Source organism: Pezoporus flaviventris, unplaced genomic scaffold (genome assembly GCF_033815535.1).
Source record: "Pezoporus flaviventris isolate CSIRO_AGI_PZ_B2104156 unplaced genomic scaffold, CSIRO_AGI_Pfla_v1 ptg000569l, whole genome shotgun sequence".
Taxonomy (NCBI): Eukaryota; Metazoa; Chordata; class Aves; order Psittaciformes; family Psittacidae; genus Pezoporus; species Pezoporus flaviventris.
This window is the reverse complement of record NW_026893116.1, coordinates 240,129-257,143: the sequence shown is the minus strand read 5'-3', so window position 1 is coordinate 257,143 and position 17,015 is coordinate 240,129. Positions and strand designations below refer to the sequence as shown.

The following is a 17,015-nucleotide window of genomic DNA, read 5'->3' as shown; positions in this document are numbered from 1 at the left end:
GGAGAAGGAAGCCCTCCACACACCCCATCTCTTTACAGCCTTTATTGGAGCAACCCCTGGGGGGCCAGAGGGGTCTGCCCGCCCGCGGGCACCCCACAACCCCCTGCTGCCCGCTCCCCCAGGGCAGTGGGGGGACACCGCCAGCCCCTGCCCCATTGAGTCCCAGCCAGCCCTGAGGCTCTGCCCCAGGGTTGGGGGGCTGGCTCCACGTGCCCAGTGCTGGGGGAACCAGCCCCACTGCTGTGATGAGCCTGGGGAGGGGCTCAGCACCCTATTGCGGGGGTCACTACCAGAGCACCGCGCTGTCCAGGTGGGCAAAGCCGGGATCCAGGCGCAGCTTCCAATAGGTGTTGTTGGTGACCCACGACTCCTTGCCATTAGCATCCATCAGCCGCCTAGGGATGGAGTGGGGGGGACCGTGCCATCAGGACTCCCAAGGGGTGTCCCCATTCCATGAGAACCCCACATCCCGCTAAGCCATGGGGCGCCCCACGCCTTGCCCCACAAGCTGGACCTGAAGAAGCGAGCCTGGTGCGTGATGTTGTTCTCCTCCATCACCCGGCGCCGGTCCCGCTGCAGCTGCTCGATTTGGCGCTTCTGCGTCTCGGCCGCCGGGACGTTGCCTTCCTCCAGGTACCTGAGGAGGATGAGGCCGCGGCTGCGATGCCCTGGGCAGCCTCAGCACCCCCGAACCGCGGTGTTGGGGCGCTTGGCTCACCGCTGGTCGGGCCGCAGGCGGGTGTCAGTGGAGGGCAGGACGCGGCGCAGCTCCGGCGTCAGCTCGTTCAGCTCCAGGGCGAACTGCGTGAAGCCGTAGTTCTTCTCATGGTCACGGGGCATGGGGTCTGGAGGGATGGGGGGGGCACAGTGCTGAGACACCCCCCCCTTCCCCATGCACTTGTATGTATGTGTGTGTGTGTGACCCCACCGGTCCTTACTGGCCCTCCAGACGCAGTGCCCCGGTGCCGGCCCGCGGTGCAGCCCCTCGTGCCACTTCCCGGCCAGGCGCTCCACCACGGCCCCGCTGCGGCTCAGCACCAAGCCCTGCACCTCGTTGGCCCCTGCGCCCCAGTACCGAGCCTGCGGGAGGGGCAAGGTGGGGGGGGGGGGGAAAGGGGGGAGCTATGGGAAAGAGTATGGATATGGGAAGGGATGGGGTGTGGGAAACGGGCGGGGCCGTGGGAAACGGGTGGGGCCGTGGGAAAGGGGCGGGGCCATGAGAAATAGGGAGGAGTCATTGGGAAGGGATGGGGCCGTTGGGAAGGGGGGATCCACGAGTGATGGAGTGGAGTCATTGGGAAGGATGGGGCCATAGGGAAGGGGGAATCTATGAGTGATGGAGTGGAGCCATTGGGAAGGGATGGGGCCATTGGGAAGGGGGAATCCATGAGTGATGGAGTGGAGCCATTGGGAAGGATGGGGCCATAGGGAAGGGGGGATCCACGAGTGATGGAGTGGAGCCATTGGGAAGGATGGGGCCATAGGGAATGGGGGATCCATGAGTGATGGAGTGGAGTCATTGGGAAGGTATGGGGCCATTGGGAAGGGGGAATCCATGAGTGATGGAGTCATTGGGAAGGATGGGGCCGTTGGGAAGGGGGAATCCACGAGTGATGGAGTGGACTCATTGGGAAGGATGGGGCCATTGGGAAGGGGGAATCCATGAGTGATGGAGTGGAGCTATTGGGAATGGGTCACCTAAACGAGGGGCCACTGGGAAAGGGGCAGTGCTACCGGGTAATAGGCAGGGGTATTGGAAAAGGATGTGGCCATGGGAAAAGGAAAGGGGGGAATAGGGTAGGACATGATAAGGCGTGTCATGACATGTCGCAGCATGTCGTGGCGTGTCGGCCGCACCTTGCCGAAGGTGATCTTGCAGTGGTAGGCAGCATCCCGTGTGTTGCGGATCAGCACCTCGCCGTAGTGCTCGATCCAGCGCGGGCCGCTCAGCACGTTGTGGATGCACGTGGTCACCTTGTTCCATTGGAAGTGGTCCCCGGTCCTGCGGGAGCACGAGGGCGGGATGGGGATGGTGACGGTGATGGTGGCGGTGACAGTGGGGAGGCACCTCCTGGTGCTGGGCTCTCACCGTGGCAGCTGCACATTGACGGTGCCCACAGGGACGATCTCCAGGGACTTGCCCCAGAACTTATTCTTCCACCTCATGTCTATGGGATGGAGGAACGGGAGGGGGTGAGACCCCCTCATGTCCCCCTCGCATGTCCCCAGCACCCTCCTCAGCACCCACCTTGCCAGAAGATGAAGTTGTCAGACTCAGCGTGGCAGGCGGAGATGGGAGGGTGGTGGCAGACCTGGATGGAGGCGGGGGTAATGGGCCATGCCGCGGCCCCATCCGGCCCCCCTGTGCCCCCACTGTGCCTGGCCCTACCTGCTCGCTGATGAAGCGGAAGCCGCGGTCAGGCCTCACGCACTCATAGGTCTCTCCCAGCACCGGGTTGAAGGGTTTGCTGCCCGCCCGGTAGTAGGTGGAGGCATAGGCAGACACGGCAAAGGCAGCCACATAGACCTGTCCCCACAGTGTCACCACCAGAGCCATGGCAATGGCAGGGCGCCCCCAGAAACCCCGTGTCCCCCGAGCCCCCCAAGTGTTCCCCTGCTCCTACAATGTCCCAGGAGCTCCACATGTCCCCCAAGCCTCCTAAATCACCAAACTCCCCAAGTCCCCCCCACGCTCCATCCGTGCTCCCAGAGCCCCTGACCTTCCCAAACCCCTCATGTCCTCAAAGTCCCCAAGGCCCACATCTCCCCTGTGCCCTCCTGGCTTCCAAAATCCCTTGTGTTCCCCAAGCCCCCTGCATCCCCTCAGCCCCCCAAGTGTTCCCCTGCTCCTACAATGTCCCAGGAGCTCCACATGTCCCCTAAGCCTCCTAAATCACCAAACTCCCCAAGTCCCCCCCACGCTCCATCCGTGCTTCCAGAGCCCCTGACCTTCCCAAACCCCTCATGTCCCCAAAGTCCCCAAGGCCCACATCTCCCCTGTGCCCTCCTGGCTTCTAAAATCCCTTGTGTTCCCCAAGCCCCCTGCATCCCCTCAGCCCCCCAAGTGTTCCCCTGCTCCTACAATGTCCCAGGAGCTCCACATGTCCCCTAAGCCTCCTAAATCACCAAACTCCCCAAGTCCCCCCCACGCTCCATCCGTGCTCCCAGAGCCCCTGACCTTCCCAAACTCCCCATGTCCCCAAAGTCCCTCATGTCCCCCAAGCGCCCTCCCGACCCCCAAATTCCTGTGTGTTCCCCAAGCCCCCTGCATCCCCTGAGCTCCCCCTGCATCCCCTGAGCTTCCCCTGCATCCCCCGAGCTCCCCCTGCATCCCCTGAGCTCCCCCTGCATCCCCCGAGCTCCCCCTGCATCCCCCGAGCTCCCCCTGCATCCAATCCCCCAGTGCCCCCCAAGCCCCCGACCTTCCTGAGCCTCCCATGTCCCCCACATCCCCCGTGTCCTCCTGGCCCCTGAAGTCCCCCGTATCCCCTTACCCCCCCCCCCCGCCCCACATCCCCCGTTGCCGGTGCCCGCACCAAGCGCTGCCGCGGGTCGCGGGCGCGGCTGGCGCGGTCCAGGAGCGCGCTGTACTCGAGCTCCTCGCAGAGGCGCTGGAGCGTGTTGAGGGGCTCGTTGAGCTGCACGGGCAGGGCCACCCGGGACAGGTCCTTCCCCACGCTGCTCCGCAGCAGCCCCCACAGGCTCACGTCCCCCGACGGGGCGGGCGGCGCGGGCAGGCGGCTCCTCCGCCGCGGGTCCGGACCGGGCAGCTCCACCGGCGGCGGCTCCGCGGGCATCGCCGGGCCCTCCGCGCCTGCGGGACCGGGCGCTGTGGGATGGAGCCGAACACATCCACTCCTTTCCCGTCTTCTCATCGGTGACCCCCTCCCGGTACCTGTCGGGGGCTCGGCCGCGTCCTCGCAGGCGCTGGTGGTGGCCTCGCTGATGCACGATTCATCGTCCGAGGGCTGAGGACACGCAGGGACCGCCGGCGGCTTGGAGGGGGGGCCGGGGTCTGGGGATTACCCCATAGGAGGGGTTGGACCCTCCCCCGAGAGGATGGGGTGGGAATCGGGTGTCTGGGATGGGCTCGGGAGGGCAGATGGGGAATGCAGGAGTGGGGCTGGTGAGTGTTAGAGACTGGGGGGTCCCTGAGAGCCTAGACGGACTGTGCTAAAGGGGGGAGGACATGGAATACGGAGGGCAGCTAATGGGGAGGGGACACGGAGAGAGAACAAAGAGATGAACCCACAGAAGCAGCGGCAGAGGGGGGTCTGCAGAGCCCCCCCCCTCACTGAAGCCCCTTCCCCACCTCGTTCTCAGAGGAGCTGGCAGAGAGGAAAACCTCGCAGGCATCGAAGAACTCGGTGTGGGAATCGGCCAGCGACACGATGCTGCGGTTGGAGAGCTGCTGCTCCCGGCCCTTGGCTGGCAGCGGGTCCGGCTGTGAGGACAGCCACCACCTCAGCCCCCGTGACCCCCAACCCCGACCCCCAACCCTATCCCGGCCCCCCCGACCTCATCGGGGTGCAGCGATGCGAAGGAGTCCATGGTGGTGTCAGAGGAGACGGAGAGGGAGTGGAAGCGGCGCAGGGCAGCCTGGAGAGGTGATGGGGAGGGGGGGATGCTGAGCCAAACCCCCCCATACGTGTCCCCTCCAACCAGTGTGGGGCCGATGGGGAGGGGGGATCACCCCCCAACGGTGTGATCCTGAGACCCTGCCAACTCGCTGCACCCAACAGCACCAACCCCAAAGTACTGGCGGGGTGGGGGGGGGCACATCTAAAACTCCCATCCGGCCCCTGCAATCCTCACCCCGGCATTGCCGGCGCTGCCGGGACGCGGTGCTGAGCGCCGCCGGTCCAGCGCCCGCCGCAGCTCCTCCAGACGCGTCCTCTCCATCGTCAGCGCCGTCACCACGCTGCTGAGCGAGCCGTGCACTGCCGGGCACAGGGGCTGCATCACGGCACCCACCGGCGGGGCTCAGCACCCCTCCCAGCACCACCTTCCCCACCTTTCTGCGCCAGCACCCAGAAGCTCCTCTGTAGCTGCGCGTACTCCGGGGGGAGGCTGAAGGGAAGCTGGCTCTGGGATGGCTCCAGGTAGCGCGAGAGGTTGGGGACGGAGCCGTGCAGGCGACCCACCTTGGTTGGGGGGGGGGACGGGACATGGGGGTCAGTGAGGCCCTGGGGGGGCGGGCTGCATCCCCGCAGCAGTGGGTCAGAGCTGGGTGGGATGCTCAGCAGGATGCTCAGCCGCTCACCCTGCCGATGGTGTCGTCTTTGGCAAAGCTCTGGGTGCACCAGATCCTGGTGCTCCTCCTGCCTTTCTTCGGCCTCTCCGTGGCGGCTGAAGGCTGGGAGGAAGAGGAAGAGGCTGGAGATGGGCCCTTGCCATCAAGGGTGATGCTCAGCATCATGGCCACGTCCCACTCACCTGGGTGCCGGAGATGAGGGGTGCTGAGGGGATGCGGTGCAGGGCCTCCAGGCTCTGCAGCATTCCCGTCAGCTCCTGCAGCTTCGCCTGGCATTCCACCAGCTCTGCAATGGGCACAGAGTAAGCCCCGTCAGGCAGAGGGGATGGGGCATCACCCCCTGCCCCACACATCCCCTCCTGCCCCACTGACCGGCCGAGCAGCGCTCCAGCCCCTCGCTGTCCTTCAGCCAGGCGTTCACCTTGTCCCGGGAGCTGGCCAGGGTGGAGAGGGCAGGAGCACTGCCCGAGGGCAGGATCCGGGTCCACTGGCCCTGGAGGCACAGCCAGGGCTGCCATAAGGAGCCCCACACCCGGACCCTGGCCCACATCATGCCCCTGAGGTGTCACCCACCTGCATGTTGGGCCCTGCGGGATCCCCCCTCTCACCCTGGTGATGGGAGCAGAGGCTGCTCACCCAGCTGGAGAAGAGCTCTGGGGACTTGATCTGTGGGACAGGGGTAAATTGATGGGGGGGGTCACACACAACCCAACACCCCCCCCAGCCCCATTGCAGCCCCAGCAGCACCTTGAGGTGGTAGATGTTCTCCTCCGTGTCCAGGTCAACCCGCTGTGCCTTCTTGTTGACGGACATGACGGACAGACGGACATCGATGGCACCGTGCAGTTTGCCCTTGAGGACCTGGGGGAGCCCGGGGATGCCTGTCAGGGGGAAGAGCCCCCCTTCCTCATGGGGTCTGTGGGGTGCCAGCCCTGCCCTGAGCCCATGGGGAAAGGTGCACGGGTGCAACCCGGCCCCGTACTCACATCCTGGCGCGTGGTGGCATATTTCAGGATGCCGTTTTCCAGCACAAAGTACCTCTGGGGATAGAGAGGGGCAGTTGTTTGGGGGGGGAAGGAGAGACTGATCCCTGCAGCCCCTTATCCAGGGGTTCAAATCTCCACCCAGCACCAGTCAGATGCTGGCTCCTTGCTGCCAGCTCTGCCCGTTACCTTGTGCCAGCCCTTCAGGGGCCATTTCCTCTTCTTGAGCAGATAGCCCTCGTGTCGCTGTGGCTCCGTGCCCGGGCTGCCCCGCACACGAGGCTCCTCCAGCACCTCCCAGCTCTCAGAGCCCTGCAGGAATGAATGGGGGTCAGTGTGGGGCTCCTTTGGCTGATGGGGCCTTGTCCCCAAGCACTTGGTACCCTTGGGGATGGGGCATCCCTGTATAACACCCTTCCTAAAGTGGGGTGAAGCCCCCCCATGGAGACCCCACGGTGCCAGCACTGGATCCCACTGAGCGCCCAACCTGCTGAACGCTGCTTTGCTTGGAAGACACGGTGCTGTTGGAGCGGGACAGGGCCTTCCTCGGCGAGGAGGCGTCCTTCTCGTGGCTGCCCATGGTCGGGGAGCAGATGGGGATGCAGGGACCGGGTCGAGCCCCTGCTCTGGTCAGTGCTGCGGGTCTGAGCTCGGCTGTCACAGCAGTGGGAGCCGCTGCGAGGAGAGGACCCCACGTCAGGAGCCCACCCTGCCCCATCCCCTCACTGGAGTGACGGCTGGGGGGGGATGCTCTGCCCCCCTGTAAGTGGGAGCCTCACCCAGGACCTTCTGTGTGAGACGGAGCCTTGGACCTACCCAAGGCCTTATCTCGCCTGCAGCGCCCAGCCCTCACCCGCCTGCTGGGTCCAGAGTCCACTCCTGCTCCATCACCCCACACACCCGGTGCCACGGGGCAGCCCCACAGCCAGGACCCGGGGTACAGAGCCCTGGACCAGCACCGCTCCATCCCGTCGGCCCCCCCAGCCCCCGACGTCTCCCATAGGATGCTTCCCTTTGACCTTCTCAATTACAGGAGGGGGAAACTGAGGCACGGCGCCCCCCTCCTTCCCCGTGTCTCACCCGGGGATGGCAGCGAAGCCCCGGTACCGCCCGCACCGACACCTCCGGCCCCGCGCAGCGCTGCCCGGTGGGGAGGAGGCCGGGGGGTCCCCCAGCCCTACGCAGCTTGGCAGCGAGCGGGCCCCCCCCCCCCCGGCAATGGGGGGGTCTCCAGCGAAGCCTCCGCTTGCTCCGCGCAGGACGCGACCCCGGTAACGCAGCGGAAAGCCCGGCCCGGTGCTTCCCCCCCTCCGCCCATCCCCGTGTCCTCCCGCCTGCCCCTCGCCGGTGGCACCGGGCGGCAGAGCCCGGGTCCTGCTGCCGGAGCTCCCCCCGCCCCGCCCCACCTCCATCCCCGGGGTCGGGTCCCCCGGTGCTCACCCGGGCGGCCGGGGCCGGTCGCATCCTGCCCGGCGGCTGCAGGAACCGGAACACGGAAGGAGGCGGAGGCGCTGGGCCGGAGCCGCTCGGCTCTGCCCCCTGCTCCGTGGAGGACCGGAGCCGGCAGCGAGCCGGGACCCCCCCATAACCCCGCACCGAGCCGGATCCACCCCCGTCCCTCGCCCCTTGCCATACAGGGGGTGCATCTTGTCCAGGCTGCTCCCCCCCCCCCCCCAGCTCTGCTCATGGGGGTCAGGGTTACCCCCAAGCACAGCCACCACTCTATGGGGGTCCCAGCTTCCCCATTCCCCCCGGGACTTCCCTCATCCCCAGCACTGCTCTGCACACAGAGCCCTGGAGGAGCACACAGTCCTCCCCCCCCACAGCATCAAGGGGCTGGGACCCTCCCCACCTGTCCCCCAAAATCCAAGACGAAGCCTCTGGCATCAAGACCACTTGCTTTAATGGGTACAGCAGGATGCTGCAGTCGGTTGTTACAACACGTTCCCCCTTGCTGTCCCTATTCCAAGAGGGGTTGGAGCACCCCAATTCCTCCCCCGCCACACGCAGCTTCCACTGGGTGACCCCAGCACCCCTCTGCCTGCAGCACCCAAAACACGGCAGGGCTGTTCCCCACAGCCATGGGTGCAGGGAGCAAAGGGAAGGGCTCCAGGGTGGCGCTGCCAGACCCTCGGTCCCACCGCTGGCTTCCTCCCCAGTGCCAAACCTTTAACCCCTGGCCCCCCCACCCAGTGAAGGGGCCAAACACACGGGGCAGGGCCAGGTCCCAGCATCAATGAGCCCCTGTGGGCTCTGGGGTGGGCTGCGCTGGGGTCCCCCCCTCGGCCTCCTGCAGCCTGCGGATGTGCTGGTCCAGCAGAGCAGTGAGGTGTGCGGAGCTGCGCTGGAGCAGGGAGGACGTCTGGGAGGGCAGGAGGGACAGGGCACCCACTGCCTGCCCCTGGGCAACCTCCAGAGAGGGCAGCTTGGCAAAGTTCTCCACTCCCTGCCTGCTCAGGATGGTGTCGTCGATGCAGGCGCCTGGAAGAGAGGAGCAGAGCTGAAGAGGGGACGCGGAACGGCTCCATCGTCCCCAGAGGAAACGCTTGCTCCTGCCGGCAGGGCTCCCACCCCTCGCCGGCCATCCATCCCCTCGTTTTAATGGTCACGGATGCAGCTTCCCACTGGAGCCAGGCCACGGGGAACGCTCTCACCCAGGAGGTTGATCTGCGGCACTCCCTTCAGCACCCGCAGCATCTCCTTGGCCTTCGCTTCCCGGCTCACCAGCAGGATGTTGCGGGCCACGAAGAGAGGGAGGAGGTTCCTGTACTTGGACTGCGACAGCACGGGCCTGACGATCTGGGGGAGAGAGAGCCCTCAGCCGAGCACAGAGGCTGCTTCCCACCCTTGAGGAAGGCTCCGGCACCTTCCCCTTGCTGCCATGCCGGCAGCTCTGCCCCTACCTCGTTGAGGAAGAACTTGACCTCGATGTTGTGCTTGCGGAGGTAGTGCCTCAGCAGCACCATGTCCTCCCCGGGCATGGCGTTGTACTGGCACACGGCGATCATCCGGTTATCCCGGAACGCCTCCTCCACCTGCCGCCGCAGCAGCCGCACGTAACCGTCGTCCTAACGGGATCACAGCAGCCATGGGACACAGGGAAGGACCCGCGGCTGCTGCCGCACCCGGAGCCTCCGCCAGCACTCGGTTATCTCCTCCTGAACACCCTCAACGGGATGAAACCGGGCAGCAACACCCCAGAGAGCTCCGCCACGGCGGGGGGGGAGCCCCAGCGCTGCGCGGGTAAAGAGCCCCTCACCCATAACAGTTATTACCTCCTCCACCACTTCGGCTTCCTCCTTGCGGGGCAGGCAGCGCGGCGGCACGGCCGGCCGGGGGGCCACGTACTCGGTCACGGCCATGAGCTTCTGGCGCTGGAAGTGCATGGCCTTCCAGTGGCGGGTGACCGCCTTGGAGCCGCGGCGGACGAGCTGCAGGGCGGGCAGCCAGCCTGCGGGCAGAGGCACGGGTAAGGACGGGAGCAGGGGCAGGAGGGACCGGGCCGCATCCACAGGGCTGGAGCCGGCCCTCACCCCGCCGCCATGGCGCCCCTCCGCCGCTCAGCGCCGCCATCTTCGCGCAAGGCCTTGTGGGCACCAAGCCCCGCCCCTCCCGCCGCCGCCCGTCTCCTAGCAACGGCCACGCTGCGGCCTGCACCGCCCCGGGAGCCGCTCGGTCCCGGTGACCCCGATCCCAGCCCCATGGTGCCCGCAGCCCCACGGATCTCTTTGCCCGGCCTGGGGGTCCCAGCGCTGCCCTTGCCCAGCCCCAGAGCCCGCGGGTTTCTGCCCCCCATTGCCCCAGAGCCCGGCCCCTCACAGCCGGCGGCATCCCCGCAGCGCAGCCCCCCGAGGGCCCAGCGCATGGACGAGGACACCGGAGCCGTGGCCGGGCATGGGGACACTCGGCTGGGGGGGAAGCAAACCCTCACCGACAGCCTCATCAGCACCAGGATGGTGGAGCCCCCCCATGCCGAGAGCCGGTGAGGGTCCATAGAGCCCCCCTGCACCCCCAAAAAGGCGGGGGGGGGGGGTGTCTCTGTGCCCCAGGGACACCCCGAGCACCCCCTCTCCTCCAGAGCCTCCGAGCTGCCGGCCCCCTGCACCATCCGCTTGGATCGGGAGAGCATCGGTGCCATCGGGAGGCTCCGGAGCCTGTGGGACATCCACAGCCTCTACCTGCAGTGGGTACGGGGCAGGTAACACGGCTCAGTGGAGGGGCTTTAGGGTCCTCCTGAGCTCTGCAGCCACAGCCCCACAACCCTCTCCATAAAGCTCCTGCGTTGCCCCAGCGAGGTCGGAGCTCCCAAAGTCTCATTTTTTAATGCAGTTTCTTTGTCTTCTCTCCCCCCCCCCCCCCATCCAGAACCAAATTGAGAAGATCGAGAACCTGAGCAGCTTCCCCAGCCTGCGGTACGGGCACCCCAAGGACACGGCTTTCCATGGGCAGAGGAGAGCAGGGATCCCTCCTTCCCTTGGCAGAGCCAAGGGGGGGTCCCAGCTGCAGCCCCTGACCCCGGGGGCTGTGGTGTCCCCCCCACCTCACGCCGCTGCCCTCCCCGTGCTCTGCAGGTTCCTGTCCCTGGCTGGGAACCGCATCCACAGAGTGGAGAACCTGCAGCCCCTGCAGCACCTGCGCGGCCTGGACCTGTCCCACAACCGCATCCGGACGCTGGACCCAGGTGGGAGGCAGGAATGGGTCTGGATGTGGCTTGGGTCTGCCTCAGAAGGGCCCTGGGTACCCGGGAACGTCGGCAGGCCCTGGTCTGGGCTCTGCCCTCAGGTCCCAGTCTGTGGCTGCTGGCTCTGGAGCAGGTGAAGAGCTGCGGGAGATGGGGGGGGGTGGGGGTGGATGGGGGGGGTCTCAGCTTCCATCTCAGCCCCTTTCTGCCTTCCCTTGGACCTCTGCAGCTGAGCTGCCCCACAGCCTCCGTCTGCTCGACCTAACAGGAAACGAATGCACCCACCAGCAGGGATACAGGTGGGTCAGTGGAGGCTGCAGCCAGCCCCCCACACCATGGGAGACCCCACAGCGGGGTACAACTCCCCCCCTCCCCCCAGGATCACATACAGCCTTTTATTTGCTCTTCCTTTGCTGCTTGCAGGGAGCTGGTGCTGGGTGCTCTGCCCCACCTCCTGCAGCTGGATGCTCAGCCCATCCATGGCAGTGTGGATGAGCAGGAGGAGGAAGGAGGCTCCTGCAGCAGTGAGGATGAAGACGATGAGTTGCTTTCTGTGCCAAGCAGCCCTTTCACTGCAGGCAAAGGTGCTCAGGTTGAAGCAGGGCACGTTGCATGCTTGGGGGTTAAGCAGGCTGGTCCCTCTGTCCCCAGGGGTCATAGCAGTGGCAGGGAGCTCCATCAGATCTCCTGTAATTCTCCCTCCATTCTACCTGAAAGGAGGATGGAGTGAGGTGGGGTCGATCTCTTCTTCCCAAGCCATAGGACAGGCTGCACCAGGGGAGGTTTAGATGGAGCTGAGGAACAATTCCTTCCCCAAAGGGTGCTCGGGAGTTGGAACAGGCTGCCCAGGGCAGGGCTGCACTCCCCATCCCTGCAAGTGTTCACACACCCTCAGTGCCATGGGTTAGTGGTGGCCTTGGCAGTGCTGGGGAATGGTTGGACTGGATGAGCTTAAAGGGCTTTTCCAACCTGGTTGATTCCATGGTTCTGTGATCCCTGGCAGACTTCTTTGCGGATCTGCACCAGGAGCTGGCCAGGCGCTCTGAGAGGAGGAGGAGGGAGGCCCTGCAGGAACATCAGACCCGTCTGGAAGAGCTGGAGGAGCTGCGAGAGCGCCGGGATCTGCTGCTGCCACCCATGCCACTGAACCCATGCAGCATCAAGGCCCTGGGCCCCCAGCAGCATCAGTCCCATCCCCAGGTGAAGCAGGGGACACCACTGCCACTGCTGCCCCAGCGAGCTCCCAGCAGGAGCCAGCCCCAGACCAAGGCTCTGGAAGAGAACACTTGTGCCAAGGGAGCAAGAAACAAAGAGTTGCCCCCAATACTCAGCAGCAGCACAGCACCACGCGGTTGGGATTAAAGCTTCTTTATTCCTACACCAACCCCCTGTCTGCCACAGAGCATCCAACCCCTGCAGCCTGAGCGTGGGAAAGACACATGGGACCACAAGCAGGACCCCACATCCCACTCCACGTCCTTCTCCTTCTACCTGCAGCTGCGTTTCAGGCCACAGGCACCTCTCAAAGTGCTGGTTCCTCAGCGAGCTGGAGGCTCCGCAGCCCCAGGCTGGGCTGGAGACAGCAGTTGGGATGAAGTGAGGAGCTGGGGTGGGAACCGGCAATGTTCTCTCATCCCCCCCTACACAGGAGCAGGGTTTATGTGTAAAACTTCATCTCTGCCTCCACGCAGTCGAAGAAGAGGTCGGCCAGCTCCTCGGGGCAGGGGGCCACTGTCCCCTCCAGCAGTGCATTCATCCCCTCCAGGCCCTGCTTCTCCAGGTCCCGCAGCGTCTGCAGGAGCTTCTGGCCTCGCTCCTGGTGGCATCAGGAAGGGAGAAGAGCTGATACTTGGTACCCTCGAGGAGTTCCACTGCCTCCCACATCAATGGGGCAGCACGAGGGTCCCGGGGGGGCAGCAGTACCTGGGGAAGGGTCTGTGGTACCTGGTCGCTCTCCATCAGCTCCAGCGCTGCCTGATGCCGCCGGTAGAGCTCATGCCGCCGATCCACCGTGCTCTGGAACCGCGGGATCCGCTTGGCAGGGTCATCCCGGAAGGTGGGAGACCTCACCTGTGGCACGGGCTTGAGCCCGGCCACGAAGACAAAGGGCTTGAAGACAGACCTGCCGGAGAGGAGCACCCCTGGGACCGGGCAGCACGAGGGCAGGCACTGCTCCCCAGGGATGCTCAACCTGGGACACAGCCTCATCCCTGGCACCCCAACGTGGGGCTGTCCCCTCCGTGTCCTCACCTGGAGGGGTCAGGGGTGGCTGTGAAGAAGTGGACGCAGGGCAGAGCAGGGTTCTGGGGCAGCACAGACACCATGCTCCCCGCCGTGCAGAACCCCTCCGTGTCCACACAGATCCCGCTGGCCTTGTCCCGCAGGATGGCCATGAACGTCTCTGCTGTGATGTGACCTGGTGGGTAAGGCAGAGCCTCGTCACCACCGGCACCTGAGCTATGCTCACAGCGACCACGAGGAGTGGGGAGAAGCTGGGATGAGCCACGGGGGGGATGGTTCCTGTCCCCTGTCCCCACCTGCGTGCTGCTGCAGCAGCTCCCTGCCGGCGCTGTAGCGGGCTTTGGCAGCCTCCATACGAGGGGGCTGCTGCGTCAGGGAGAAGACCTGGGCGAAGCTGAACTCTCCATCCCCGCTCCACCAGCCCTGGCTGCGCGCTCGCTGCCGCAGCCCCGGGTGCTCGGCCGTGATCTCCTTCCCGATGCTGAGCTGGTTGGAGATGTTCCGGCTGCCCTCTGCCAAGGCCGGGCTGTGGGAATCAGGCTGAGGGACACACACACAGAGGGCTCCCCGTCCTCCCAGTACCACCAGCACCCGCTCACCTCGGATCTGCTGAGCTGCCCAGTACCGCCCAGCCGTCTCCAGCACCCAAGCCTCGGTGCGGTCAGCCAGCAGGAAGGTGTTGTGGTAGACGAAGGGCACCGGCTCCTCTTTGCAGCTCCCACCTTGCCCATAGCGCTCCAACAACGCCGTGATCACCTCCAGGGCCTCCCGGGCAGAGCTGCCCCGCTCCAAAGCCAGCCTGCCGCGCCGGCAGCACCCGTCTAACGGCGCTGGTGGGGGGCACGATGGGGCAGCCGCGGCACCGGCAGGGTCACAACACGGTCCTCACCTCACCAGGTCCATCCCCAGCAGCGCCTCGTCCTGCCCCACGGGCTCACGGGTCCAAACGCCCTCGTTGCCCACACAGACACCGTGCTCGTTGGCTCCCATCTCAGCACCCCAGAGCCAGGCGGGACGGCTCAGCACCACGGCGTGGGTCCTCTCCGCCTGCTCGATCTCCAGGTAGGTGCACTGGGGCGGGGGACAGGGCGCTGGGGCTGAGACCCGGCACGCTCAGTGCACTGCACCCGATGTCCCCAGCGCGGTCTCACCTGGACTTTGTCCCCGGGCCGGTGGGTGGCAGCGGGGACGTAGAGCACCTCCTGCACCTCGCTCCGCGGCCGGTCCGCGTTCTTGCCGAAGACGACGGCGGGAGCCGCGGTGTGCGGCGGCAGCGCCACGAAGCAGTCGCAAGACGAGGGTGTGGAATCGCATCTCGCCATCCTAAACCGAGCCCCGAGGGGGATGTCAGCCCCTTGGCCCCGTCCCCAGCGTTCCTTTAGGGCTGGGGGACAGCAGAGAGCCCATCCCCTGGGGGAACCTCCTGCCCCGGGACACCGCAGCTGGAACCCTCTCAATCCCCATAACCCCCTTTCGGGACCCCACGGACCTGCTGCCGCTCCCGCAACGCCGCCGCCGCCGTCCGGGCCCGCCCCCAGGCCCGCCCCGCCCGTGCGACGGCGGCGCCCCGTGGCCGGAGGCCGAACGGCGGCAGCGGTGGGACCGGCACCGGCACCGCCCGGGGTTTGGGGACCAGAGCCCGAAGGAGCCCGGGGACGGGGGTCCCGCGTTGCATCTCCCGTGGGGAAGGGACGGGGGTCAGGACCCCCAGTGGGCAGCATCCCCATGGCCATCAGCCCCCGTGGTGGGCAGCACCCCCCATGCTGAGCGCCCTAATGGGCATCACACCCCAAATGACAGCACCCCCCAATTGCTGTGCACGGGCATCACCTCCCGGTTGGCAACATCCCCCCAATGGGCTGCACCCCCACGGGCATCAGCCTCAATGGGCATCACCTCCCAATGGGCAGCACCCCCGTGGGCATCACCCCACAACTGACAACACCCCGAGTGGGCATCACTCCCGTAGGCATCATCCCCGTGTTCAGCAGCCCCATGTTCAGCACCCCCACGGGCAGCATCCCAATGGGCAGCACCCCCATGCTGAGCACCCCAACGGGCAGCTCCCTCCGTGGGCAGCGTCCCGCAGTCACGCCCGCCCCGCGGTATGCGGGCAGACCTGCCGGCAGCTCCCTGCCCGCGGGGAGGGACCCTGGGCACCCGCCCGGCACGTCCCGGGGTGCAGGATGCGGCCCTCCTGAGGCCGGGGTTCACCTGGCCCTCACCATCCCTTCCTGCATCCCCATCCCGAGGCCAGGGTGAGGGTCTGCGGCTGGAGAGGGGGGGGATACTGGGATACCGACACCTGGATGGATCCCTTGGCACAGACGGAGCCGGAGAGCCAGGGCGTGGAAAAACACGCGGCGTTTATTCCAGTACAAAACCCAATCCCACAGCCCCGCAGCCTCTTCACAGCACAAACGCTCCCCTCCTCTCAGGGGGGACACCCCTCGATGCAGCACCCCCGAACCCCTTTCACCCCCTTCCCCGAGGGGATGCCGGGGAGCCCCCCAGCTTGGCCGGTTCCTCCCTCGCCCCGGGGGAGGCAGCTCGGGGGTGGGAGACGCGGCGTTTCGGGGTGCAGGGCTGGGATCCCCACGCCGCAGCAGGCTGGACTGGTTTCGGAGGGTGGGAGCCGGCCTCCGGCCTTCCCCACCCGGTTTTACAGCCTTCATTGCCCCATCGCGGCAGGCAGGGCCCGGGGGGTGTGCGGGGGTAGAGCGCACCTGGGGCCCCTCCTCGTAACCCCCCCCACCCCGGCTCCGAGCCAGGCGGGGGGCAGCTCTGTGGGGCCGACACCCCGCATCACAGGGGACACCCCCCCTGCTCGGTGAGGCTGAGCCCCGGCATCACCGGGGAGCCCCCCTGCCAAGGGGGGTCCCTCCACAGCCCACCTTTGGGGTGCCCCCAGTTCAGCCCCCCTAAACCTGCCCTAGCAGCACAGGGGGTCCCCAACACTCCAGAGACACCCCCCCCGGCCGCGGCTGGAGGCAGGCTTGGCTACTAAAATCCAACGGGGCACCGGAGTGATGCTACAGCAACACGAGGAGGGGCTTGAGCCCCACCTCTGGGCTTCCCTCAGGAGATGAAATCCCAGCCAGGGGCTCCCAGAGGGAATTTTGTGCTGGAAAAGGCAAATGCTGGAGTCGGGGACGTCCTTCGAGAGCTGCGGGCAGCCCAGGTCACCCGAGTCCTGCGGGGGGACTGTCGGTGGCACTTGTGCAATGGGGCTGAGGACACGTTCTGAGACACACTCCCCCCCCCCCCCCCAGCGAGACTTCACCTCGTGCTGGGTTTCTCCAGCCCCATAGCTTGTCCCCAGCCCCAAGGCACAGTGGGGCTGCTGTCAGCCTCATTGCACACCAGTGGGGATGCAGACAGGGTTCTTTGGGGGGTCCTACCCCCCATCCCCATCCATAAGGCCCGCGGCCACAGCTTCGGCCCGAGATGTCCACTCTGCCCGAGTGGCAAAGCCTGGCTTCACCTTAATAAAATAATAATAATTAATAATATTAATTAATAATAATAATAATAATACAATCAAACCCGAACGTTTTGGGGCGCCCTCTGGGCACGGACCCCACTCGACTTCACCTCCACCTCTTCCCCCCCAGACCTTGGGGTGCTCCGAGCCCGGGCAGCCCCCACCCAGAGCCCCCAGGATGGGGCCGTGCTGGGAGATCATCCCCCTCACATCCGCCCCACTCCCCCAGATTCCCAACTGGTGTGAACTGGTGCTGCCTGGGGGGGCAAAGCCGGGGGAGCCCCGGGTGTCCTGAGCAGCCCCATCCACACCCGACCCCAGCGCTGCCCCCCAACACAACACCCCCCACACCCCCCACACCCCAGGTCCCAG

At 66.3% G+C, this 17,015-nt stretch overlaps 4 protein-coding genes across 7 annotated transcripts; 1 reads left to right on the top strand and 3 right to left on the bottom strand.

The window, feature by feature from the left end:
* Positions 1 to 189: 189 nt before the first annotated feature.
* Positions 190 to 7,820, bottom strand: OSBPL7 (oxysterol binding protein like 7). Of its 4 annotated transcripts, XM_061443917.1 has the most exons (22): positions 7,678 to 7,820; positions 6,725 to 6,912; positions 6,427 to 6,549; positions 6,241 to 6,294; positions 6,002 to 6,115; positions 5,828 to 5,920; positions 5,627 to 5,747; positions 5,437 to 5,540; positions 5,264 to 5,356; positions 5,015 to 5,144; positions 4,816 to 4,940; positions 4,519 to 4,599; positions 4,313 to 4,444; positions 3,537 to 3,968; positions 2,390 to 2,527; positions 2,249 to 2,312; positions 2,090 to 2,168; positions 1,858 to 2,002; positions 939 to 1,080; positions 719 to 845; positions 515 to 637; positions 191 to 395 (listed from the first exon to the last, which is right to left on the bottom strand). In XM_061443917.1, exons 2-22 carry the CDS (start codon positions 6,815 to 6,817, stop codon positions 287 to 289), a joined length of 2,622 nt encoding a protein of 873 aa, XP_061299901.1. In that variant the 5' UTR covers positions 6,818 to 6,912; positions 7,678 to 7,820; the 3' UTR covers positions 191 to 286. The 4 variants fall into 4 exon arrangements, with proteins under 4 accessions (XP_061299898.1, XP_061299900.1, XP_061299899.1 ...); XM_061443914.1 differs by lacking the exon at positions 5,828 to 5,920 and having other exon boundaries at positions 190 to 395; positions 7,678 to 7,796; XM_061443916.1 differs by lacking the exon at positions 6,725 to 6,912 and having other exon boundaries at positions 190 to 395; positions 6,002 to 6,135; positions 7,678 to 7,755.
* A 406-nt stretch (positions 7,821 to 8,226) lies between these two features.
* MRPL10 (mitochondrial ribosomal protein L10) lies at positions 8,227 to 10,102 on the bottom strand. Its single transcript, XM_061443927.1, has 5 exons — positions 9,895 to 10,102; positions 9,513 to 9,796; positions 9,141 to 9,305; positions 8,892 to 9,036; positions 8,227 to 8,718 (listed from the first exon to the last, which is right to left on the bottom strand). Exons 1-5 carry the CDS (start codon positions 10,100 to 10,102, stop codon positions 8,471 to 8,473), a joined length of 1,050 nt encoding a protein of 349 aa, XP_061299911.1. The 3' UTR covers positions 8,227 to 8,470.
* Positions 10,101 to 12,302, top strand: LRRC46 (leucine rich repeat containing 46). Its single transcript, XM_061443926.1, has 7 exons — positions 10,101 to 10,219; positions 10,316 to 10,424; positions 10,603 to 10,649; positions 10,809 to 10,918; positions 11,148 to 11,217; positions 11,342 to 11,502; positions 11,922 to 12,302. Exons 1-7 carry the CDS (start codon positions 10,101 to 10,103, stop codon positions 12,278 to 12,280), a joined length of 975 nt encoding a protein of 324 aa, XP_061299910.1. The 3' UTR covers positions 12,281 to 12,302.
* Positions 12,303 to 12,555: 253 nt separating this feature from the next.
* On the bottom strand, positions 12,556 to 14,698 carry SCRN2 (secernin 2). The gene is made up of 8 exons (XM_061443911.1): positions 14,649 to 14,698; positions 14,311 to 14,482; positions 14,049 to 14,230; positions 13,759 to 13,958; positions 13,456 to 13,671; positions 13,169 to 13,334; positions 12,863 to 13,040; positions 12,556 to 12,734 (listed from the first exon to the last, which is right to left on the bottom strand). The coding sequence occupies exons 2-8, from the start codon at positions 14,479 to 14,481 to the stop codon at positions 12,576 to 12,578; spliced, it is 1,272 nt and encodes a 423-aa protein (XP_061299895.1). The 5' UTR covers position 14,482; positions 14,649 to 14,698; the 3' UTR covers positions 12,556 to 12,575.
* Between the last annotated feature and the right edge of the window lie 2,317 nt (positions 14,699 to 17,015).